We start from the raw sequence: 21,461 nt of genomic DNA, 5'->3' as shown, positions 1-21,461 counted from the left end.
CTGGTAGGTTCACTATGTAATTATGTAATCTGCTAAATAAATGGTTTGTTGCAGGCATTTGTTTGGAAAATAGAAGAAATTAATACCACTTAACATTTCTTCCACTGGAAGAAAGCCTTGCATTTAAAGCTTTTTCCTATCTTTTCCGTGACACTCAGGAGCCTTCATTTTCTTCATAGTTTAGTTAGAGGAGTGTCAGATTTCAAGGCTTCCAGTCCCTGAAAACGAGAAAATATTCACCATTTGCCATGATTTTAAAGGCTATTTTATAGCTAATTTTACCCAGCTCAAACCTATCCTGTTTACTGTCTAAACCAAGAGGAAATTTCTAGATATTATTAATGGAGGTTTTGGGCAACTCCTCCCCTGTCTCACCAGTTGCCCTGGCACTGAGGGAAGACAGTTGTTGGTCACAGAAAAGAGGGAATTGAGGCTGCTGATGCAATGTCACCATCTGTAACTTGACTTCTGAATTTACTTAAGAAAAAAAAGACTTCATTTTTATATTGCAAAAAATCATAAATAGCATAAGAAGATTGATTTTCCAGAAAAGGATGTGGAAGCAGAGATGAAATTACTGAGGACTATTGTGCACATAGGTTTGTGCACATAGGTATGTGCACATAGACAGGCTCTTTGCCTGTCTTTCAGGGGTTTTTATTGGCCTCAGTATAAAGGAATTGAAGAGAGATGGACTGACTAATAGCTTGATAAAGTGCATGGAAAATGCCCTAATGTACTATGTAACTGCCTGTCTTAATTATGCCTCAGATCCTTGGATGGAGTGTTTATGTCTAACACAAGACAGATATATGCATAATCTGTCTCAAAGAACAAGAGTAACTATCTCTTCCTATTAAAAATATTCTTCCATATAATGTATGATTTTCTTTTAGGGGTGATTATGTGAATGCTCTGACACATTATGAGAAGGGAATCACTGGGGACAATAAGGTAATCCCTTTTTAATAATGATAGCAGGTGCATACTGCACATAAAGTTATCTTGTTTCAGGCTTATTTAAGTTCAGGTTTTTGTATTTGGCTGTAAATCTGTATGACTTGCTTTTGGGATAGTAGTCTTCAATGCACTTACTTTTAATGTACAGAATGACATTTTTTCTAGGTATAAAGCAGTGTTGCCATTGTGTTAACATGGCATAATTAAAATTCAGTGCTTATAGTTTGAGCAACTTCATAATAGTCATGTGCAAATATTAGGGAAAATACTGCCAGAATTTTCATTGTTATAATAAAGCCCTGGTTATTACTTCTGTTCTTCTTTACTGGATTGTTATCTACATAAAGACAGAAAGTGACTGTGTTAGAAAAAAGACATCATGTTCAGCTGGTCCTCTGTTATTCTGGCATTGTTTCCCCTAACATTTGCGTAATGTTTATTACAAAATAATTCAATGATAAAACATAATAGGGACAATAGCAGTGTTTTCTGAATTCAAGCAATTTGGCTTTATAAAACATCAAAGATTTTACTACCATTAAAAAATGAGACTACGAGCAAGTATTTCCTCCTTTTTCTCTACTGTTTGTTTTGGAAGAAAGAAGCAAGTAGTATTGAGCTGTTTGTAAAAGCAGATTCTTCTCCTCTATGTTTGGTCTGGACTCTATTTATCTTGTAAGTAAAATGTAAAAAGCAAAGGCCAAAGGTTAAGACAAAAACTAAGCAGGTGATCAATAAGTAAAATACATGATTCTTCATGATAAATAGTTCTGCTACTTAATTTTGAATAGTGGCTACAGTTAGACCAGAATTTTTAGACAAGAATTTTATTTTTTTGTTAACTTGTTTCAGCATGTGCTTATCATGGCTTTTGCAAGCTGGTATTTCTTTTATGCAAGGTATAATTACTGCTTTTCGTTTGATTGCCAGTACCAGGAACATGATGAAGCTTGCCTTGCTGGAGTAGCCCAAATGTCTATTCGAATGGGAGATATCCGTCGAGGGGTAAACCAGGCCATTAAACATCCTAGCAGGTTACTAAAAAGAGACTGTGGAGCTATTCTGGAGAGTATGAAGGTATTCCAATGAATTAGTAAAGCTAATGCTGAATATGTGAATTCATTAGGTTGCTTATGTGTAATCGTAATTTACAAGTGATATTGTAATGGTTTCCAATATTGTAGCAATTTTCAGAAGCTGCTCAGCTGTATGAAAAGGGACAATATTATGACAAGGCAGCATCAGTATACATCCGGTGTAAAAACTGGTAAGTACAGGTTTCAGTGAAGTGATATATTTCTTGAGACTGAAGGCTTGCTGTAATGCCCTTTGGAAAGGAAAAGTTCTCTCAGTGTCTCAAACATTGCATGAATTACGTTTCATTGGTTTATGGTTCCCTCCCCTAAGCTTAAACAAGCACAGTGTTCAGGAAATCCTCAGCAACTTGTGCTGGTTTAAATACAGTCATACTGAAAATGGGAGGTAGTCTTCCTTTTTTTTTTTGTTTTCTTGTGTAATGTTTAAGGTGACCTGTAGTTTCAAGGGGTTTTTCAGTATACTGAATGTAGTCATATTATTTGCCTAGTTACTGTTTAGTTCATTCAGTTTCTTCAGTTATGGAATATATAGCTGGGACTCTGAATATGCAGATGGTTGGAAGTGATTCTAAGTTGCTGGTTCAAATGGTGTCTGTATCATGAGGGGTTAAAATAGTTGACATTATGATCAGTGAATTTTTTTTTTAGTGAATTTGGTCATTGTCAAGCTTCCAGTGGAGAAGTACAATTTACAGAGAGACTTAAGGGCCTAATTCTTGTCTAATATTTTGTGTATTTTGCTATTAAGAACTGTTTGGAGCAGAGATCAGAACTCAGACCTCTCTTCTTTCATGTAAATGCTTTAAAAATAAGGTTGGAGCATTAAGCTCATTCTCCAATGAAAATTTTACTCTGTCATAAAAGTATATCAGTCTCATCAGCATGGACTAAGAAAACACTTTGTTCAGTAGGGTAGCTTGCATATAATGAGAGTGGAAGGTGGAAGGTACAAACTTTGTTTACCCAAGCAGAAGGAGGTTCAAGTCTCCTGATGTCTTGGGCAGTGCTCTGTCTTCTAGGCAGAGAGATATGAGATTTAAGATCAGTCTCTCTTCAGTCTTTAATATTCGTTATCTTGAAAGGCTCTCCAGTTAGTTTGCTGGCTTTTGCAGATCCTGTGGTGTGTGCAAATCCTGAGGTTAAATTTATGGAAGAACTGACATGTAGTTATGTGTTCCTCAACACTGCACTGTTAGGGATGTTGTCACTCACAGAAACTGGTTCTAAGTGCCTAGAGTCCTCTATACAACCAATGGCCAAAGTTTAAGCAATCACAGGAGTCAACACAATTAGACCTGTATTGGTATTTGTTTGTTAGGTTACAGTTTTAATACTGTGCTGCTTCTGTAGATAAACTGGAGAATACTGGAGGCTAAAATGGTCAGTCTGGCACTTCTTAATGCTCATACATCTCTCAACTCAAAAAAACAGAAGCTACTCTACTTCTTTAAGCCTGTATGTTCCTGAACCAGTATATAATTTCCGGTTCTTACAAAACTGAAGTGCAACTTTTTGAAAATATTAAGGCACATTCAAAACTTGTACCTTATGTTTAATTACTTATTTTTTAACCTTCTTTTCACTCTTATTATAAATATGCCTGTTTTACTGGAGAAAATTTTAAACCAGAAATATTTATTAAATGACTATTGTCTTCTTTTCTAGGGCAAAGGTTGGTGAACTTCTTCCTCATGTTTCATCTCCAAAGATTCACCTGCAATATGCAAAGGCCAAAGAAGCAGATGGCAGGTGTGTCTGAGTGTTTATCTATTTTTATAAAATATGTTATTATTTCTGAAATGCCTTCTTATCTTTATAAAATAAATTAAAAGACTTCAAAAAGTAAATTTTGAGAAAATATCCACTGTGAAAAGGGACTCTGAAATAAGCAAATTTAAGGTGCTATGTAGAAATTTTAAACATAATCTAAGGACCTGTTACTAGTATCAAAGATGTGTTTCTGGTTGATTGTTCCTGTCTAAACATTAATATCTCTTTAATGAAAGAAGGTGTTTTAAAGTACTGCACCCAACACAGCATACTCCACTTCGTAGAGTATTGAAGTTCAATTTGCTTCTAAAGACTCCTTTTATAGAGCCATGATTTTTAAGGTCATTTCAAGGGGCAATAATCATAAAAGAAATTTTTTCTTTCTAAAAGCAGATTATTGTTACATCTTAATAGCTTGCATTTGCAAAGTGCTGAATAATGAGAAATTATCGACTGAAATGAAAAGGCCCCAAATAGATTATACTTGATCACAAAATGTTTTTACTAGTCATGACATGTAAGTAGATGTGCTTCAGAATAATGACACCTTAATGATATGAGGTATCACTGAAGCTAAATGTTTGCATTGATGAGACTAGAAAGTACTGTTTCTGTGTCAGTTGCATAGTGTGAGAAGGAGAAATTTCTTGAAATTGTTTAGCTGTACAGAAGAGGGGAAAAAAAGTCTCATTTTTAAAAATGTTATACTATTTATTATCTGTTTGGGATTTTACTGGCAAGGCAGGACTCTCACTCCCAAACAAATTGGTATGGTTACACTGATGGAACAGATGAACTACCCAAGAAGGGTATACAGGAATTGTTTTTCCCCAAGTTGGCCAAAAATACTATAATGGTAAACATTTTTCTATTGTCTCACTGTCTTTCATTCTCCCAAGAGAAAATGAAGGAGAGAGAAAAAACCTAGGAAATGCAGAACAGAGCTGTTACATGTAAACTGAAAAGAAGGTGTCACAGGATAACCTCTCAGAAGTAAAATATGTTTCTTTTATACCATATTGTAAAGAGCTATGTAAAAGTTAGAAAAACTCATGTGGAACCATTGTTTTGCAGGTACAAGGAAGCTGTGATTGCTTATGAGAATGCCAAACAGTGGGACAGTGTAATCCGGCTATATTTGGATCACCTTAACAATCCTGAAAAGGCTGTTAATATTGTGCGGGAAACACAGTCTTTTGATGGAGCCAAGATGGTGGCCAGGTACAGTCATATTATAAGGTTAAAAAATCAGTAACCTTTGAGAACTGCTAACCATGTTTCCCTCTTTCATGTTTTTGCCAGAGACTAAAATTGTACTCAGTATAGTAAATGGAATTAAAATAAAAAGAAATCTCTTGTAAGTTTGTAGAATGTATAATATTTCCTTGAATATATTCTTTATGTCTCATGATGCATCTCAGTCTTATGTTTGCTTTCTTCACTTAAATATATTAAATGTATTTTACTACTCTTAAACCATGATTACATTTTCTAAGTTAATGATTTCCTAGAAGCAACTATGCAAAGCAATAATATTAATCATTGTGTTTATATCATATTCTGTGACTTAGTATTTCAGTTTTTATTGTGCTTTGAGTTTATGAGATGATCAGCCAGAGTTTAAAAAGGGTGAAGGAGGACATAGCAATGGAAATCTGGGGAGGCTGCTAAAGTATCAGAGTCTGGTTACTGGTACTTGGCCAGTGACTAGATATTTCAGTCTGGTGATTTGATTTCTCTAAAATCTGGACAGCTAAGCAAATACTGTTTTTTGTTGGGGTTTTTTTTAGCTTTTTTATTAAAATTATATTAGCCTGAAGTAGTAAATTTAGACAAGCATAAAAGTTGCCATGCTATGTAGTTTATACTAAGTTAATTTTAGTAACCTATTTAAAATAATGAAGATATACAGTAATTTAGAAATGTATCATATCTGTATGCCACAAAATATACTATATTTCTAAAACATTTGGAGTATTCGTTATGCTACTTAACTAAGGTATTAACTTGTTCATTCTGATTAGATTCTTTCTGCAGCTTGGTGACTATGGTTCTGCCATTCAGTTCCTGGTGATGTCCAAGTGCAATAATGAAGCTTTCACATTAGCTCAGCAACACAACAAGATGGAGATTTATGCTGATATCATCAGTGAGTATTCCAGTTTAATAGTTTGCTTGGAATATGTTTTGCTGGGTTTTTTTACTTAATTGGTTTAGACAAATTTGAAGTGATAAGACAAGAAGTGGGATGTTTTGTGTTTCCCAGCCCTTTCCATCTATTGTCTATTTTCGGTCACCATCGGCCGATTTGCCATCCTGTGTATAATTCTGGTCCATAAATGAGGCATTCCTTTCATCTCAGGTGTCTTCCAGGGTCCTCACTCTACATTGTTTTTAAATCTTGCCCATGCTTTCTGTGTATCTGTAGAGGTAAAAGCATTTGTCTAGATGCTTTTTTTCTTGTTGAATAATCCCGTTCTTTGACCTTGATGTATTTAGTACTGCTGTTCTGAAACCAAAAATTTTACTAGTGTAATTTTTGATATTGTGCCATCTTTTCCTTTTCTCATGGTTTAAGCTCTTTTATTACATGTATAAATCACTTGTCTTTCCTTTCTTCTTTAAGACCTTTCATGGCCTCCTTATGTCTCAGTGAGAAGCAAAAGGAAGTTTTACTGAGAAGCTGATTTTTACCTCAGGTCATCCAGTCAGTCAGTGGCCCACTTGTCAATTTGCAACAAATTTTATGTTCTTCTCCTGTGTCACCCTTCTTTGTGGAAACAGTTCCACATAAGTATCTTGTGATTATCTTATATTTTCAATTAATACCTCCTTTTAAAAATGTATTCTTGCTAGGATGGTTCTAAAAACTTGGCAACAGTTAGCTTGCTGGTGTACAATTATAGCTGCTTGTGGCCAGTATTGTTCTATTGTTTCCCTATGCATTCCTCCTTCTCTCCTATCCAAAATAGCATGATATATACTTAAACTGTAATTATTTGGGGGAGGGGGGAGGCTAGGCTTTATCTTTGGAGTAGTGACTGTCTTTGTTTTAGATGCATACAATAAAATGGAGTCTTCATTAGAAGATTAAATAGCATTTCATGCTAACAGAGTTAGATTGCTCCTGATAGTCATACGCTGTGCAATGCAAACGTATTCTGAAACTGTGAAAAGAATTCAGACGATAATCTGATAATTATCTGCAGAATTCCTTTGTACTGGTTTACTGTTGCCAAGACATAATGAATTATGAATTAAGCAATCATTCATTGGTCAGGTCATAGTTATGCCATTTTATCATGTCTATTAAACAAAAAACAGAAATCCCATTACAGTGTAAAACCTGTGCAAACAAATATTTCACCGCATTATTAGCTTTTAATGTTTGACATTCAGTATTTGATTAAACAGGGAAAAAAAGTTTTATGAGGTAATTTCAGTCTAGCTGGCTTTGGTTCTCTTTGAATGTCAATAAAGTATTGACAAGTGACAAGAAAAGAAATAGTAGAATATGGAATTTCTTCCTTCGGTAAGGCATTTTATCTTACTTTATAAGAATACTATGCTATCCTTGGTTATGTATTTGTTGCAGGTTCTGAGAATACTACTAATGAAGATTATCAGAGCATTGCACTATATTTTGAAGGAGAAAAGAAACATTTTCAAGCAGGAAAATTTTTCTTGCTGTGTGGCCAATATGCACGGGTTAGTACTTAAAGAATAAAACAATGGTATTTAAAAGTTCATTAAAACTGTTCAAAATATAGAACTTCAAAATCAGAAAAATTCACAGGAGACTTTCTGCCTGCCTTCACTGATAACATGCTGATGTAAAAAAAAGTGCAACAAAACTAAGTAAACTGTTTATATTTATAATTATACACGTTGGAGTCTATGAAATAGACAGTAAGGCACATAACTATTTTTCATAGCAGCAGAGCCTCTAAGTGGATCAGAGACATACTGTTCTCTATCAATCTCTATTAATTATATGAAAATAGAAGTAGAATTTAATTAGAGTTTATTTGCTTGACCAGTGCTCCATTGCTGAATTATTTTGCATTTATTAAATACTGTAGCATACTTTAAGTTAAAGTTTATTTTTATAAAAGCAAGTATGTAAATTGACACAATTCTTCTTGGTTCGTTACAAGTTTGTCAGCTGATGCTTAACTAAATGTTCAACTTCTTCATACTGAGCATATGCTTAAAAAAACATTTCCGATTTTTGCAAATTACAGCTATCACAGGTGACCACTCCTTCAGTGGGGCCTCAGGGGGTTCCAATGCCACATTAATAAATTTCTGCACACTATATTGCTCTGAACATCTTTCACAGTTATACGAAAATATATGCCAGGATTTGGCAAGGAACGTTCTGTTCTTTCTTGCAGCAGTTTCTGTAAGAGCAGCTGCTACCTATATAGCATAAGTGATTATCCTTATGGCCATAAAGTACAGTCATGGTAAGCATCCATGGTGCTACTTTTCTGTCAAAAGGCAGTCATGATAAGCCTCCATGGTGCTACTTTTCTATCAAAAGGCAGAGAGGAATAATCTAGTAAAAATTAGGAAAAAGTTAATTTCTTTTGTCTCAGTTTTAACTCACCTTCTATTTCATTTTAGGCATTAAAGCACTTTCTGAAAAGTCCAAGCACAGAAGATAACTTGGCTATAGAAATGGCAATTGAAACAGTAAGAAACTTTGATAAACAAAAAAATTCTTCGTCTTCTCAAGAAATCTACGTTGTGTGTTGTGGCATTGTCCTAGTGTCAGTGAGAGTGTTTGGACAGATTGCAAACAGAAAGATAACTATATCAGTAAAGGTGTTAGCTAAATATAAAACCCCTAAAATAACTGGTGCCAGAGGAAAAAATGTCTTCAGAGGAGGGTTTATGAATCCATTCAAACTTTCATGGTTGCATGTCAGATGCTTGAATTCGGAATTTCATTATTTACCAATATCCATTCATGATTTTTCAGTCCTGCTGCTGCATGCTGTGGTAAGAGAGGTCAGTACACTTCCATTCTCTGTCTCTCTCTCTAGCAGCTTCTGCTATCAGATAGAAGACCAGCTGCAGCATCAGCGTTACTAACCCCTTTTGATTTATATCTATTACAATCGTTTTTCCATCCCTAAAAAAAAAAAGTTGGAGATAAAGCAATCTTTGTTTAGTCTTTAGTTTAGTTGCCCATGACCTCCAAAGTTCTGGAGTCATCAGGCCTCCCCAGCCCATGCTGCACCTCAGCACGTGTGAATCTAGTCTGTTTTTTGAGATTCCTTTCTAGACAACGTGTGCTGGAAACCTATTTAACAAGGCCCATTGGCAGTTTCCATCTAAGCATCCACTGTGACTTTCACTGTCTGTCATCCAAGCCATGCTGACTGCCTCTGTTGCCTTGAAGAACCGGCAGCAATGAAATTCTTACTAGGGATCACTAATTTTTTTTTCCAAACTCTTAAACAGTAGGCCTGACTCTACCTAGAGCTAGCATAGCCACTCTTGAGGCCTTCCATCTCAGAAGGGTATTGGCAAGGCCTGTAAGACTGAGGTGTTTGAGGCATCTAATGCTTTCCTCTGGAGCCAAATGGGTAAGCCCAGATGAATAAACCAACAGCTAAGAAGAAGCCCAAAGGCTATTGCTGCAAATGAACCATATCTGTGGATCCTCCCAGAATCTCAACATCTCAGTCATATTTGTCAGACTGTCTCTTCAACTTTGGCTCTACTGCAATGACCAGCACTGAATATTCCTCTGAGACACAGATTGTTGGCTTGATAGACACACCTTTGTGATGGCGGGCTTCAGCTCATGGTGCCTAGGCTCAGAGGCCTTGCTAATGCTGAAGTGAAACAGTTCATGCTGATAAAGACTTACTTAGTTATAATCCCCTGACGAAATGCATTAGAAAATAAACTTGTGCTTCTTGTCAAATCTGATGAACCAAGTAGTCATCTGATTTGAGCATACAAAATTAATAAATGCGTGTTTTAAATATATCTAATTTAAGAGGTTTTATAAAAAGCCTTCTTATGACCTCTCTCTTTCATATCATGATATTTTCTTCTGTCTTTATTTAATAGGTGGGACAGGCAAAAGATGAAGCCCTAACAAATCAGCTGATAGATTTCCTTATGGGAGAGAGTGATGGCATGCCCAAGGTATTGTATTTTTGTCACTGCTGCTGTGCCATTTTTTTGTACTACAAGATCTTTTGAGTTTCTTTTATCATAAAATTTTTAGTGGACACAGATTGCTTTTTAGCTTGGTTTCATTAAGGAATAAGGCTTATATGATCACTCCATCCATGAAGTGACAGTAAATACAATTATGTACAAAATGATATGTCTGGAATAATAAGTTCTGCTCTGTTGAGAGGAGTAAGGTTTGGTAACAAGGGAGGTAACATGATCTTGGCACAGTAAGGTTATTTGACCCTTAATATTATGGTTGTGGCTTATGATTCTGTTGTGAGATTAAAAATTCTGGCTGTTTCATTTCTCTGTAGTGCTTAGAGGTTAAGAATTTAATATTCTGGACTTTTAGATACAACATTAGACACTTGGTTGCCAAGCCAACCTTTCTTTTATAAATGTTTTTTAAAACTTTTATGTATGTAGTATCTTTTTATTATTTACCTCTTATTACTTATCTGTAATTTGAAATTTGAATGACAATAGAATTAAAAGGAAAAATAATGAAGCAAACTGCAGGAGATCAGAAGACAATGAAGCTGTTAGAGTTGTTAGATGAAAGATCTATTACTAGGAAAGCATCTATGTAAGGAGAAGTAAATTCATATTTATGATGAAAGTTGGAACAACTTGTAGCATCCTGTCTTTTATGTCAGTTTTCTATGAGCTGCAGCCTAGCCATCCAATTGCCAAAAGAAGTATATAGGCCTGGAAAAGGGAAGAGACCTACAATATGAACTCCTTTAGTTGAAGTGGTTCTAAAGATTTTAGATAACATTCAACAATTGTGTGAATACCATAATTGCTATATTTAACATTGTTTTGCACTTGAATGTAGAGCTTCCTTGTCCGTGTTTAAAAGCTCTCTCTTGTTCTTCTGAATGCTTTAATCCAATCATCTACCATAGTCTCTCTCAGTGAGTAACGTGATTTTACTTCATCAAATCATACTTGTTTGTTTAAAAATCTACTTACAAATCAACTCAATTTTATCTTCACTATGCTCTGGAACCAGTGGTTTTGAAATTATAATGCAAATAGGGTTGTTTTTAGAAAATAGCAGCTTTTATGTGCTGGTATTTTTATAAAGCTGAAAGTAAGAGTGAACTTAAAGTAGGCATGCAGCAGAAACTTGCTAATCCTTTCAGCACTGATTGTTCAAACCAGCAGCCTGGTTGTTCTAACCTTTTTCAGCAAACAATTATATGGGATTTTAATGATGTACCATCTTATCAAAATTGTTATAATTAGCAAAGTTTTGCTACACTATTGTCTGTCTAATAATAAACTATTTATTAAATGTGTTATTATACAGAATACTGTATTTGTTGAAGTTAACACACAAAAACTGTTATACAGTTTTCTTAATTTATGTTATGTCTGTTCCTTCTTTTTCATTTTTCAGGGAGTGTTATCTAGCAAGGTTCTGCTGTTTTGTGTGTGTGCTTTTTTTAAGTACAAGTGTTTTAAAAAACAAAACCAAAGTGATTGCTATCTAAAATTAAGATCAGTTAGATTACAATAATAAAATTTTCCAAAGGCTCTAGGAAATGTGTTGTCAGTTGAAAAATCCTTTCTATATTTATTGCTCTTAAAATGGCTAACTTAAAGTTTAGAATATGAAATTAAAACAGAAGACTCATATTCTTCTTAAATGCCTTCTATTGTTGTAATTGTTTCCACATACAGCTACCACATAAGTCATTTAAATGTGCAATTTAGGTACAATACAGTTAAAGTCACGGCAAATACCATTTCAGACCACTGGTCTGTCCTGAGACACAATCCTCCTTCCTCCTGGAGAGGAGAACAGGGAGAAGCAGCCTTGATGGGGAAGGAATGCAGCCTTGTTGCAGAATGAGTCTATAAAGCTGCCAGTATCTATTTTTTTAATTTATCTATAGTTAAGTCAGAACCACATCAATATATAAAATACATCGGACTAATTTGGTCTTGATTAACCAGCTAAAAGATTGCCATGTACAGGCTTTTCTTTTTATTGATTCCCTTTTACAAATCACTACTAAAGATATGAAACAATGGCCCTGGCCTGGATTTTTTTCTACTTAACCTTGTTTGTGATATAAAGAATCTGTTATCTTGTATTTTATATTTTAGTCACATTTTCAGTAATGTCACTGTTTAGCTCCCTTTTGAGGGCATTCAAAATTCTCATGAAAATCCAGTTCTCTTTTTTTCTTCTACAATACTGCCATCTTGATTTTAAAGTTTTGTTTTAAATTATTTCACTATTTTTCTTGATGATAAATTAAGCTGTTGGATTGCCAATTCTTAGATAAACCCTGTGCTACATTTACCTTTCTTCAATCCTGTAGTATATCATCAACAGTATATAGTATAGCAAATTATAGATTTTTTATCTATCTTTTTGTTACCTACTTGATTCTTTCATTTTAAATTCCTTTGGCTGTTTCGGATGTTTACCATCTTGGCCTGGTGCCATATGCTCTTTAGCAGCCAGGTTTTGTCATTCTTATTCATGCTAAGCAATGTCTTCATCTAGATCCAAACAGGATTTAAGCATCTGTAGCAAGATTTCTCGAAGAGGAGTCCCTTGATTCTTTTCTAACACCATAGATGCCTACAGGTCTGAAGCTATTAAAGTTTCTGCCAATAAAACTCCCGGAGTACCTAACAGTCTGTTGCTCTGTGCATCCATCTTAACAGGGCTTAGCAACTAACTGCGTGTCTACCACAGTTCAAAGTGGGTACTCGTCTGATTGTGTCCTAGTGGATGAAACTTGTAGGGGGACTGAGCATAGCTCAAGCATGCTGATACGAAGAGCTTTTCATAAACATGCTAGCTTGTCCACTTTCTGTGGAGAAAGTGATGTTGGGATGGAGAAGTCAGTAACAAAATACATATTTCTGTATTCTTATTAATAATTACTTTTGTATTATTCAATTAAGGATGCAAAGTATCTGTTCCGCTTATACATGGCACTAAAGCAATACAGAGAAGCTGCCAGAACTGCTATAATAATTGCCAGGGAGGAGCAGTGCTCAGGTAAGTCTGTTTTTTCTGATATATATGTATATATATATATCTGATATATATATCTCACACTGCATCCTTTCAGTGCTTTGGATACTGTTATTTATATAGATTTATACTCAGAAAAAGCTTGTGTCAGCCTTAGAAAAACCCTGCTTTGTAAGTACAAAGCTTTTAATTATATTTGTTTAATTTTGAATTTGAAGTGGCCTTTGCAAAAAGGTAGGGATCGTTATAGCTGTATATAAAAGAAAATTGTGGAAAATACCTGCATTTTTTTTATATTGCATCTAAGTAAACATATTGATGGAGACTGCCTACAACTTTACTTTTCTGTATAACAGAGCTGCATCTTAAGTGCAGTTACTACGAAATGTGGTTTCCAAGTCAGATACTGATGCTTTAGTCCTTGCATATATAAAATTCTTGATATTTTTCAGTGAGAGATGTGCACAGGAGATTTCTTTTGAATGATCAGACTTTTCCAAGCCTTGTTTTCCCCCTTAATAGGTAGCTGATGTTAGAGAAAAAAAGGATTAAGAAGGGTTGGGGCTGGAAGCAAAATAGCTACCAACATCATTAGCTGCTCTCCTCTGTAGCCACAGCAACAGTCCTACCATAACACTGTTTTCTTTTCATTTCAAATAAATTGAGAAAAATAGCTATAAAGGAAAAATAACAGCCTGGGGAACAGAAGGACAGTCATGTCCTGGCAAATTAACATTTATTGACTGCTCCTTGGCAGTGGGCTAAGGGGGGAGGGTAATCTCTTAAACCCTTGATAAGCAAGATCTCCTAACTCATCGTAGCAATGAATAATGCATTTGTGCTAATTATTTAAGCAGGAAATGTAAAGTTTCAAGTGTTTAATTATTCATTAGCGTCTTTGAATCTGAAAACATACATCTGAAATACAGTATGCATGTTGTTTTTCGTATTTCCTCATAGTACAGATGTGTTCTGCAACACTGTAAGAATAAGAACTATATTTTTCTCAGGAAAATCACCAATAACTGGTGACTGGTAAACAGTAACTATTTCCCATGCAGGGACAGTTTTAGATTCTCCCTTCTTCCTTCAGGAGCTTTCAGTCAGTTTGGTTTTGAAGCTTTCACCAATATAGTTTATTCTTTGCTTAAAAATCAGTAAGAATCATTTTAAGTCTATACTGTTTGGTATTTTCTTTTTTTTTTTAATATCATTTTATATGCATTTTTTTCTTCTTTAAGCTGATTTTATATAATAGTCATCTGATTTTAAGACTGAAGATATCATACTGTGAGTCAGTCATACAACATGAAAAATCAATGATGTCAGTTGTTTTCCAGCAACTAATTCTGGAGTAATAAGTAGTTGTCTCACATAATTACAGCAGGTAGATTCAGTTGTAGTATGTAACACCATATAGCAAGTTGCTTTATAAAGATAGAGAGAAAAAAAAAAACGTGTGCTGAAATAACTATACTCTGAAATTTCTTCTAAATGCCTCCAACTGCAGAGTATGACTTCTTCATCCTGATCTCTTAATAGTGCAAAAAAACACAAACAAAAAGAAGACACTATGTTACAGTAGACTGATCATACTAAACACTCATTGCTTTGGGGACAAATTCAGCTACATGGATAATTTAATGAAATCCTGGGGTTTCTGGACCATTTTTGATAGTAACCTTGAAGCAGTATAATCCAGTGAATTAATAGTCTTAACTACCTCACTGAAAGGTTTTGCATTTGTTTGTTTGTGGAGGGGAGGAATTGTCAAAGCAAATTATAAAGTAAAAGTATGTTAAATTAAAATTTAAACAATGGCTTTTGAATATCTGACTTTGAGGAACAAATGATGAAATATGTTGTTTCTGGAAACAAAGAAATGTATCAAACAGTGCTCTAAAAGTATCTTTATTGTGGAAGTAATGTATTGGATGCACCATTTTAAAGCAGGGTACAACATTTTATATATATATATATATATATGTATATATAGATCATCATCCACATACACATTTTGCTGTTCTTCTAACATTCTACTGTTTAGACAGCTCCAGGTATAAATATTTTTCTTGTTTAACCCCCTGACTAGCATTGTTTAGGATACTGTGACAAGCAACTGCTTGTAACTTTCTAAAAAAATTGGCATGCAAAGGTTTTGTGCTAAGACTCAACATAACTTCTTGTTCAATTTCCTTATATGCCATTAGACATTGAATAAATAAATTGTTATGAAAAATTGAATTTACTATTCAGTGTTATTTATTTTTAAGGAAACTACCGAAATGCACATGATGTTCTTTTCAGTATGTATTCAGAATTAAAGACCCAGAAGATTAAAATTCCTTCTGAGATGGCTACAAACCTTATGATTCTACACAGCTATATTTTGGTGAAGGTAATGAATTCAGAAACTTAATTTAAATAAATGTTGCAGAGTGTGATTTATTTAAGTGTATGTGTATGTGTGTGTGTGTGTGTATGTATATATATATATATATATATATATATGGATGATGTTGCATATATACATAAATTCTGTTGACATACCAGTTGTATTACAGAATCCAAGCCTGTGCTAACAATATTCTTCAGGAGAACAGTCCACATGTTTTGGTTATTTTTGCCTCTTTGGTTAGCATATTCTTTTATAAATACTGAATAATTAAAGCCTACGTATGGCTACCTTTATTTCTTTTGCAGTCATACTTACAAAAATATTATGCTACCAGTGCTATTATGCATTAACTTTAAGAAGCAGATCATTGCTTTTCTGTAAATGAAATTAAGCAAGGGTGCCCAAACTGTTTCTAGTCGTTAATATGTGTCCCTTCAGGATATACGTTCAGCCTACAGCTTGCTTCTGGCTTCCCTATCTCCCAGCAGTGACGCAAGAGCGGGCTGCAGGCCCGATAGACTGCTTGGGGGAAGACCTGCCTCCACTAGTAACACTGGCCCTTTCTTCCACATATGATACACCTCTGCTCAGTTTCATAAAAAGGCTGTGGGTCTCCATCTGCAAGAAGGAGGCCAGCCAGGAGCAGGCTGCATAAATTATTCTTTAAAGACTGCAGTTAATTTGATATATTATTTACTGTGTTCCAGGCGCATGTGAAACGTGGCGATCACATGAAGGGAGCACGTATGCTTATACGTGTAGCCAACAATATCAGCAAGTTCCCATCACGTAAGTGCTGGCAGCATAGAAGAGCTTGCTGAGCTCTGCAGGATAATTCATTAATCATTGCATTAAACAAACAGGTACATCCTCCTGTGATCATGCTAGATACAGAACAAAGTGTAAATACAGTGTGTACTCTGGCATGCTTACAGGATAGGTCTCTGATACATGGCCTCCAGGGTAGTGCCTCACCAGCACTTACAACTGTCCTCAGCCACCATAACTGCAGCACTGAGTTGCTTGAACCATGCACAAGTCTCAGGATCTTATGTAATGAACTGGTTGGTTTTGTGACCTTATCACAAAACTGTTATTTGTCTTCTTTTAAAAGAAGTGTCCCCTTTTTGGTTCATGAAACTTTATTTATTAATGGTAAAGTTTCTCTGAGACTGCTATATGCAGAGTCTTGTCACATATGACAGCAGTACTAACAGGGCATCTCTCTCCCTCTCTCTCCACCTGCATGTACGCAGCCCAGTCTCCATGGTGGTTTTTTTTTTTTTTTTGGGGGGGGGGGGTTTCCTGTTAAACCCTGATCAGTTTCTGTTGCATCTTTTTTTTTTAGAGCCAATATTCACTCAGCTATGTCATTAGAATGCAGACTTTAAAAGATGCAGGCCAGATTTGGGAGAAATCAGTATAACCAAAATATTCCTTCTAATATGCTGAGCCTCAGAAATACAAGGCTGTGACAGATGAATCCCTTATTTCCTTGAGTATGGTTACAGGAATTGCACAAACTTGCGTAACTCTGTACCACAAGGAAGAAAAACAACACACTTGTTTTTCATCAAAAACTTTTCTGTTCTATTTGCTCAAAGGCTTTCAACATTGATATTGGTAAATAATTATTTTCTGTTGTTTTATTCTATTACAGACATTGTCCCAATCTTGACTTCAGCAGTAATAGAGTGTCATAGAGCAGGACTGAAAAACTCAGCCTTCAGTTTTGCTGCTATGTTGATGAGACCTGAGTATCGTAACAAAATAGATCTTAAATATAAAAAGAAAATTGAAGCAATGGTCAGGTCAGTGGTGTTAGTTGCTTATATTTACAAATGTACACAATATATGGCTTTATTAGTAATGTTAGTTTTGCTCATAAAACCTACTGGCTTTAACCTATTTTCATGTTATTTCACTGTCTCTCCTTTGGAGGTCTAGGAATAATTTCCCTCCTCTGCTGAAGATTAAAGGTTTTTCTGTTCCCTTGGATATGATTTATCCTAAATACAGGTGCACATAGCCATACATTTTATATGAATGTAAGACCAGGAATGTTAAAGATTTTAAAGCATTATGATCTGTTACAACTTTAAAATGTTTGCATTGCTTCAAATTAAATGAAAAATGACCTAGTTCTAACCTGATATAATTAAGCTGAAGTATGAGTGATAGTTACAGGAAATATTAACTGGAAACCATGCAAATGAATAAAGATATTTAGCAAGTATTTAGTTAAGTTCAAAGGGTTTCTTTGAGCTTTTACTCATATTTATATTTTACTTCTAGGCGTCCAGACACATCAGAGGTGGAAGAGCCAACAACATCCTGTCCATATTGTACATTCCTGCTCCCAGAGTGTGAACTCTTGTGTCCTGGCTGTAAAAACAATCTCCCATATTGTATTGCAACGGTGAGTATATTGGGTGTCTGCTGCAGCCTGAGAATGAACACAAAGCCTTTTTTCCTTCTAAAATATAAGTTCATCTGAACATCAGTTTGCTAGTAGACTCAAGTTTTTCAAGCTGTTACAAATCAGTTAAAACCATTCTCGTCTTTATTTTAACATTCACAAAAGGAACAATCTGTGGCCTCAGCTGCCACCTACAAGCTGCAGGGACTTAAGTTTGACAGTAAATTCACTAAGTGGCTCTGGCTGACTTCCCTCATGTTAGACATACAGGTGAGTCCAGCTGCAGCTGAAGCTCAGTGCAGCTGGTGTGTTTGGGAGAACACAAGGAGGGGAAAGAGCTGCTGGTACCTTCCGAACCACATCCTTTGTTCCAGTTCCCCAGTGCTCAGGGCTGTAACATGGGAGAGGGAAGTCTCAGTTTCTTCATCTATGTGAGGGAGATCTTACTTTTGCTAGAATCAACTGATTTGTCATGCTAGTATTAAAGAAAAATCAAGCATTTACTTAAAGGGAAAGCAACAGTCGAAGTTAATTTCTTTTTTGTAAGACAGATTCTTTAGTTTTAATAAAGATCTTACAAGCAATTTCTTCTTACTCCACTGGTTTAACAGATGACCAATGTATTTTACAAGTATTATCTTAAGGAAAATAACCAAGGCTTCTAAATATGTAACTTTATAGGCCAACTGTAATGTACATCCTCATCTATGTTTCAGCTTATATTTAGGTTCTCCCTTGGTTATAGTTCACTTACATCATATGCATTTGTAACATCATTAGGCCTGCAGCAACTTTACTTTTATCTTACCAATGTCAGTGTCAGTCTACTGCAGCATATCTTATTACAACATAAATCTCTAAATTCAATTCAAGGCTCTGCTGTTAGTGTTGAAAAGGTACATACAAAATAATTTGTATCAAGAGCAAATCATTCTCACTTCTGTTACACCCCGGTTGACACAGTAACCATATCAAAAAGAAGGAATCATCTCTGTTTAAAGAGACTACTATCAAGACAGCTGCTACACTCACAGACTGTGATCAAGGGTTCTGACAGAGTAGAATGCAACCTCATGGCCTCAGATGGCATGGCTGAGGGAACATTTTTTTTTTTTGAGAATTGTCACATGCAACACCAAAAATACCAGTAAGATCTGGATATAGATCTGTAGGTATCATTATAGAACTGCAAAACTAAAATAATTTTTAAAATGGTAACTTGACACACTATTAGAATTTTTTTAAACGTAAATTATAATGAAAAGACTGCATCTCATCTAGAGCTCCGTTTCTAATCAGAGTTCACACAGTAGCCAAACTACAGTAATACTGCTTTTTTTTAATTCTTCAAGATCTTTCTTGCTGACACTTTTTTCAAAGAAATAGATATAAAACTAGATTACCAGTGTACTAAGACAGTACATTCCATTTAATCACTTGCAGCTTTTGTCTCCAGGGTCGGCATATGGTACGAGATGACTGGACAGTCTGCCCACACTGTGACTTTCCTGCCCTTTATTCAGAATTCAAAACGTAAGTTGGGATTTTTTTTTTCCCTGCTGCAGAGTATGTATGAGCATACTTCAGCAGCAGACTTGGTTTCATTTGGTACTAAAAAACATGCAATATAGCCTCCATGTAGAGAAAAAAGAAATCTTAACTCGCACTTGGTAGTTTCATCTCACATAATCTCAGAGTAATGCTTTGAAGTGGATCAGAAAGTATTATAAAGAGAGAATTCAGCCATAGATGCAACGCTCCAACAACAGAAACCATACTAATGGACAGTGGGTTTGTTTAAGTTCCCAGCTGCTTCTTGCAAGACCAGACACTGAAAGGGGTGGGGAAAACAAACCAAGAAAACCTACATAGCATACATATAGTACTCAGTACTTGGGTACACACTACAAAAGCAATAGTCGCTTGTCCCCGATTGTTATCCACATGACAATGGGATGGGATAGTTCTGTTCAGATCAGGAACTGCTCCTGCCAATCATGAACCTCCAAAAATTCATGTTATAGGCCAAGCTACTCTATATACATTTTACTTGCCAATTTTTCCTCACCTCTATGCAAACAGCAGCAGCCTTCCTGTTGTTAGTTCTCAAATATTTGAAAAGAAATAAATAGACCTCATCTCCAAAAAGAGAGAGAGAGAGAGAGAGAGAGAGACACACACAACATACTTTCACAAGTTTGACATGCTGTGGCAGCATCGAACTAGTTGTCCGTTACATATCAAGTAGTATTCCCCTTCAAACATCTAGCTAGGACCACCTGTCACTCTACTCTAGATGTCTTACATTGTATAGGTCAGAGCTTTGCTCCATGCTTTCTGCATCAGGCCCAAATGTCTGTTCGAAAGTGTTAAATTATAATTTAACTAATCACACTTCTTTTACGACAGCATGTTACAGAGTGAAAACATATGTCCAATGTGTTCTGAAAGAATTAACATTGTTCACCTTAAGAAAATAAATGATTGCACACAATACCTCAAACCAGAAGTGGACCAATAATTCAGGTATGTGCTACAGCTTCTTACTTCACAGGGATCATTCTAGAAGATATTTGAAAAAAGACTCTGAACAGAAGTTTTCCCCAATACAGGAAGCTCAGTGCTTAAGAAATCAAATTACTGCCTAGATCTATCTCTCAGTTTATCTTTACAACTGAGGCCAAATATATCAACTCTGTGCCCTCAGGCATAAAATAGTCCCTTAGTTTTTGCTACTTCAAGTAACATCATGGTTAAGTCACTTGGACAGGAGATTTTGAACTGGTTTACCTCTAGAACAGTGTTAAACATCTGTATTCTGCAACATACTCTGTTTTGGAATGACTTAAGCTTCCTGAATGCTGGCTGTGCTTAGAACAGCACAAGGAGCAGTCTGAAGAGCTCAGCAGTACCAAAGCCTTTTCAGTGTAGAAAGAGAGAGATATGGCTAACTGGAAGGAGCACATTTGAAATGCAGGTTACATGATCTTAGACTGTGAGGTTTTCATAATAGAGCACAATGAATTTGTAACATATTGAACATCTAAAATCTATCACAGAATAACAACAACATATTATTCTTTGAAATACTCATTTCAAGCCAAGACCAATATTCTGTACTTTTTGATCCAACATCAGTTCTGTTGAGTGGTAACTGCAAACAAGTAACAAAGTTCCTCATTTTGACATTTAAATGCTGTTTTAGTGGAGTAAACACCTTATGTGAAAACTTAACTGTAAAGCAGAAAGTAATGGCCAGATGCATGCTGTACATCAGTCTTATGAAACTGCATACACCAGAAACACCTTTTTCCTCCCCCCAAGAGGAGATGTTAATTTACTATCAGTCTTTATTTTAAGATATGAATAACTGTTTCTGTTTATTTTCAGAACTGCATGTGCTGTCTGGTGATCAGTAGCATTGAGGAAGGCTCTGTTACTGCATTACAGGTGTTTTTTCCAGTAAGATTTAATAATGACCATGTCACTTCTATTTTGTGATAATCTGTAAATACTTAACTTTTGACAAATTTTGTACTTTATTGTAGTAAAAAAACTGATTGATAATTTCTTCCAACTAAGCAAAACTTATGTTTCATATGCAGAAGCAAA

General features: G+C 35.3%; 1 protein-coding gene across 3 annotated transcripts in view; it reads left to right on the top strand.

Moving 5' to 3' along the window:
• Positions 1-21,416, top strand: part of WDR19 (WD repeat domain 19) — a 46,796-nt gene extending 25,380 nt beyond the window's left edge. For 2 of the 3 annotated variants that reach the window (XM_064511275.1, XM_026093716.2), the window contains 17 exons: positions 897-954; positions 1,891-2,037; positions 2,145-2,227; positions 3,723-3,806; positions 4,902-5,048; positions 5,852-5,976; positions 7,423-7,535; positions 8,457-8,525; positions 9,918-9,995; positions 12,960-13,056; positions 15,306-15,430; positions 16,138-16,219; positions 17,091-17,241; positions 17,726-17,849; positions 19,306-19,382; positions 20,259-20,375; positions 21,240-21,416. In XM_064511275.1, the coding sequence (XP_064367345.1) occupies positions 897-954; positions 1,891-2,037; positions 2,145-2,227; positions 3,723-3,806; positions 4,902-5,048; positions 5,852-5,976; positions 7,423-7,535; positions 8,457-8,525; positions 9,918-9,995; positions 12,960-13,056; positions 15,306-15,430; positions 16,138-16,219; positions 17,091-17,241; positions 17,726-17,849; positions 19,306-19,382; positions 20,259-20,370 (1,672 nt within the window). In that variant the 3' untranslated portion in view covers positions 20,371-20,375; positions 21,240-21,416. Of the gene's footprint in view, positions 1-896; positions 955-1,890; positions 2,038-2,144; positions 2,228-3,722; positions 3,807-4,901; positions 5,049-5,851; positions 5,977-7,422; positions 7,536-8,456; positions 8,526-9,917; positions 9,996-12,959; positions 13,057-15,305; positions 15,431-16,137; positions 16,220-17,090; positions 17,242-17,725; positions 17,850-19,292; positions 19,383-20,258; positions 20,376-21,239 lie in introns of those variants that run through there. The other variant, XR_010389086.1, reaches the window with a different exon arrangement.
• Positions 21,417-21,461: the final 45 nt, after the last annotated feature.

The sequence above is a fragment of the Dromaius novaehollandiae genome, chromosome 4 (genome assembly GCF_036370855.1).
Source record: "Dromaius novaehollandiae isolate bDroNov1 chromosome 4, bDroNov1.hap1, whole genome shotgun sequence".
Taxonomy (NCBI): domain Eukaryota; kingdom Metazoa; phylum Chordata; class Aves; order Casuariiformes; family Dromaiidae; genus Dromaius; species Dromaius novaehollandiae.
Note: the sequence above shows the minus strand (reverse complement) of the source record. Positions and strands in the feature narration are given on the sequence as shown.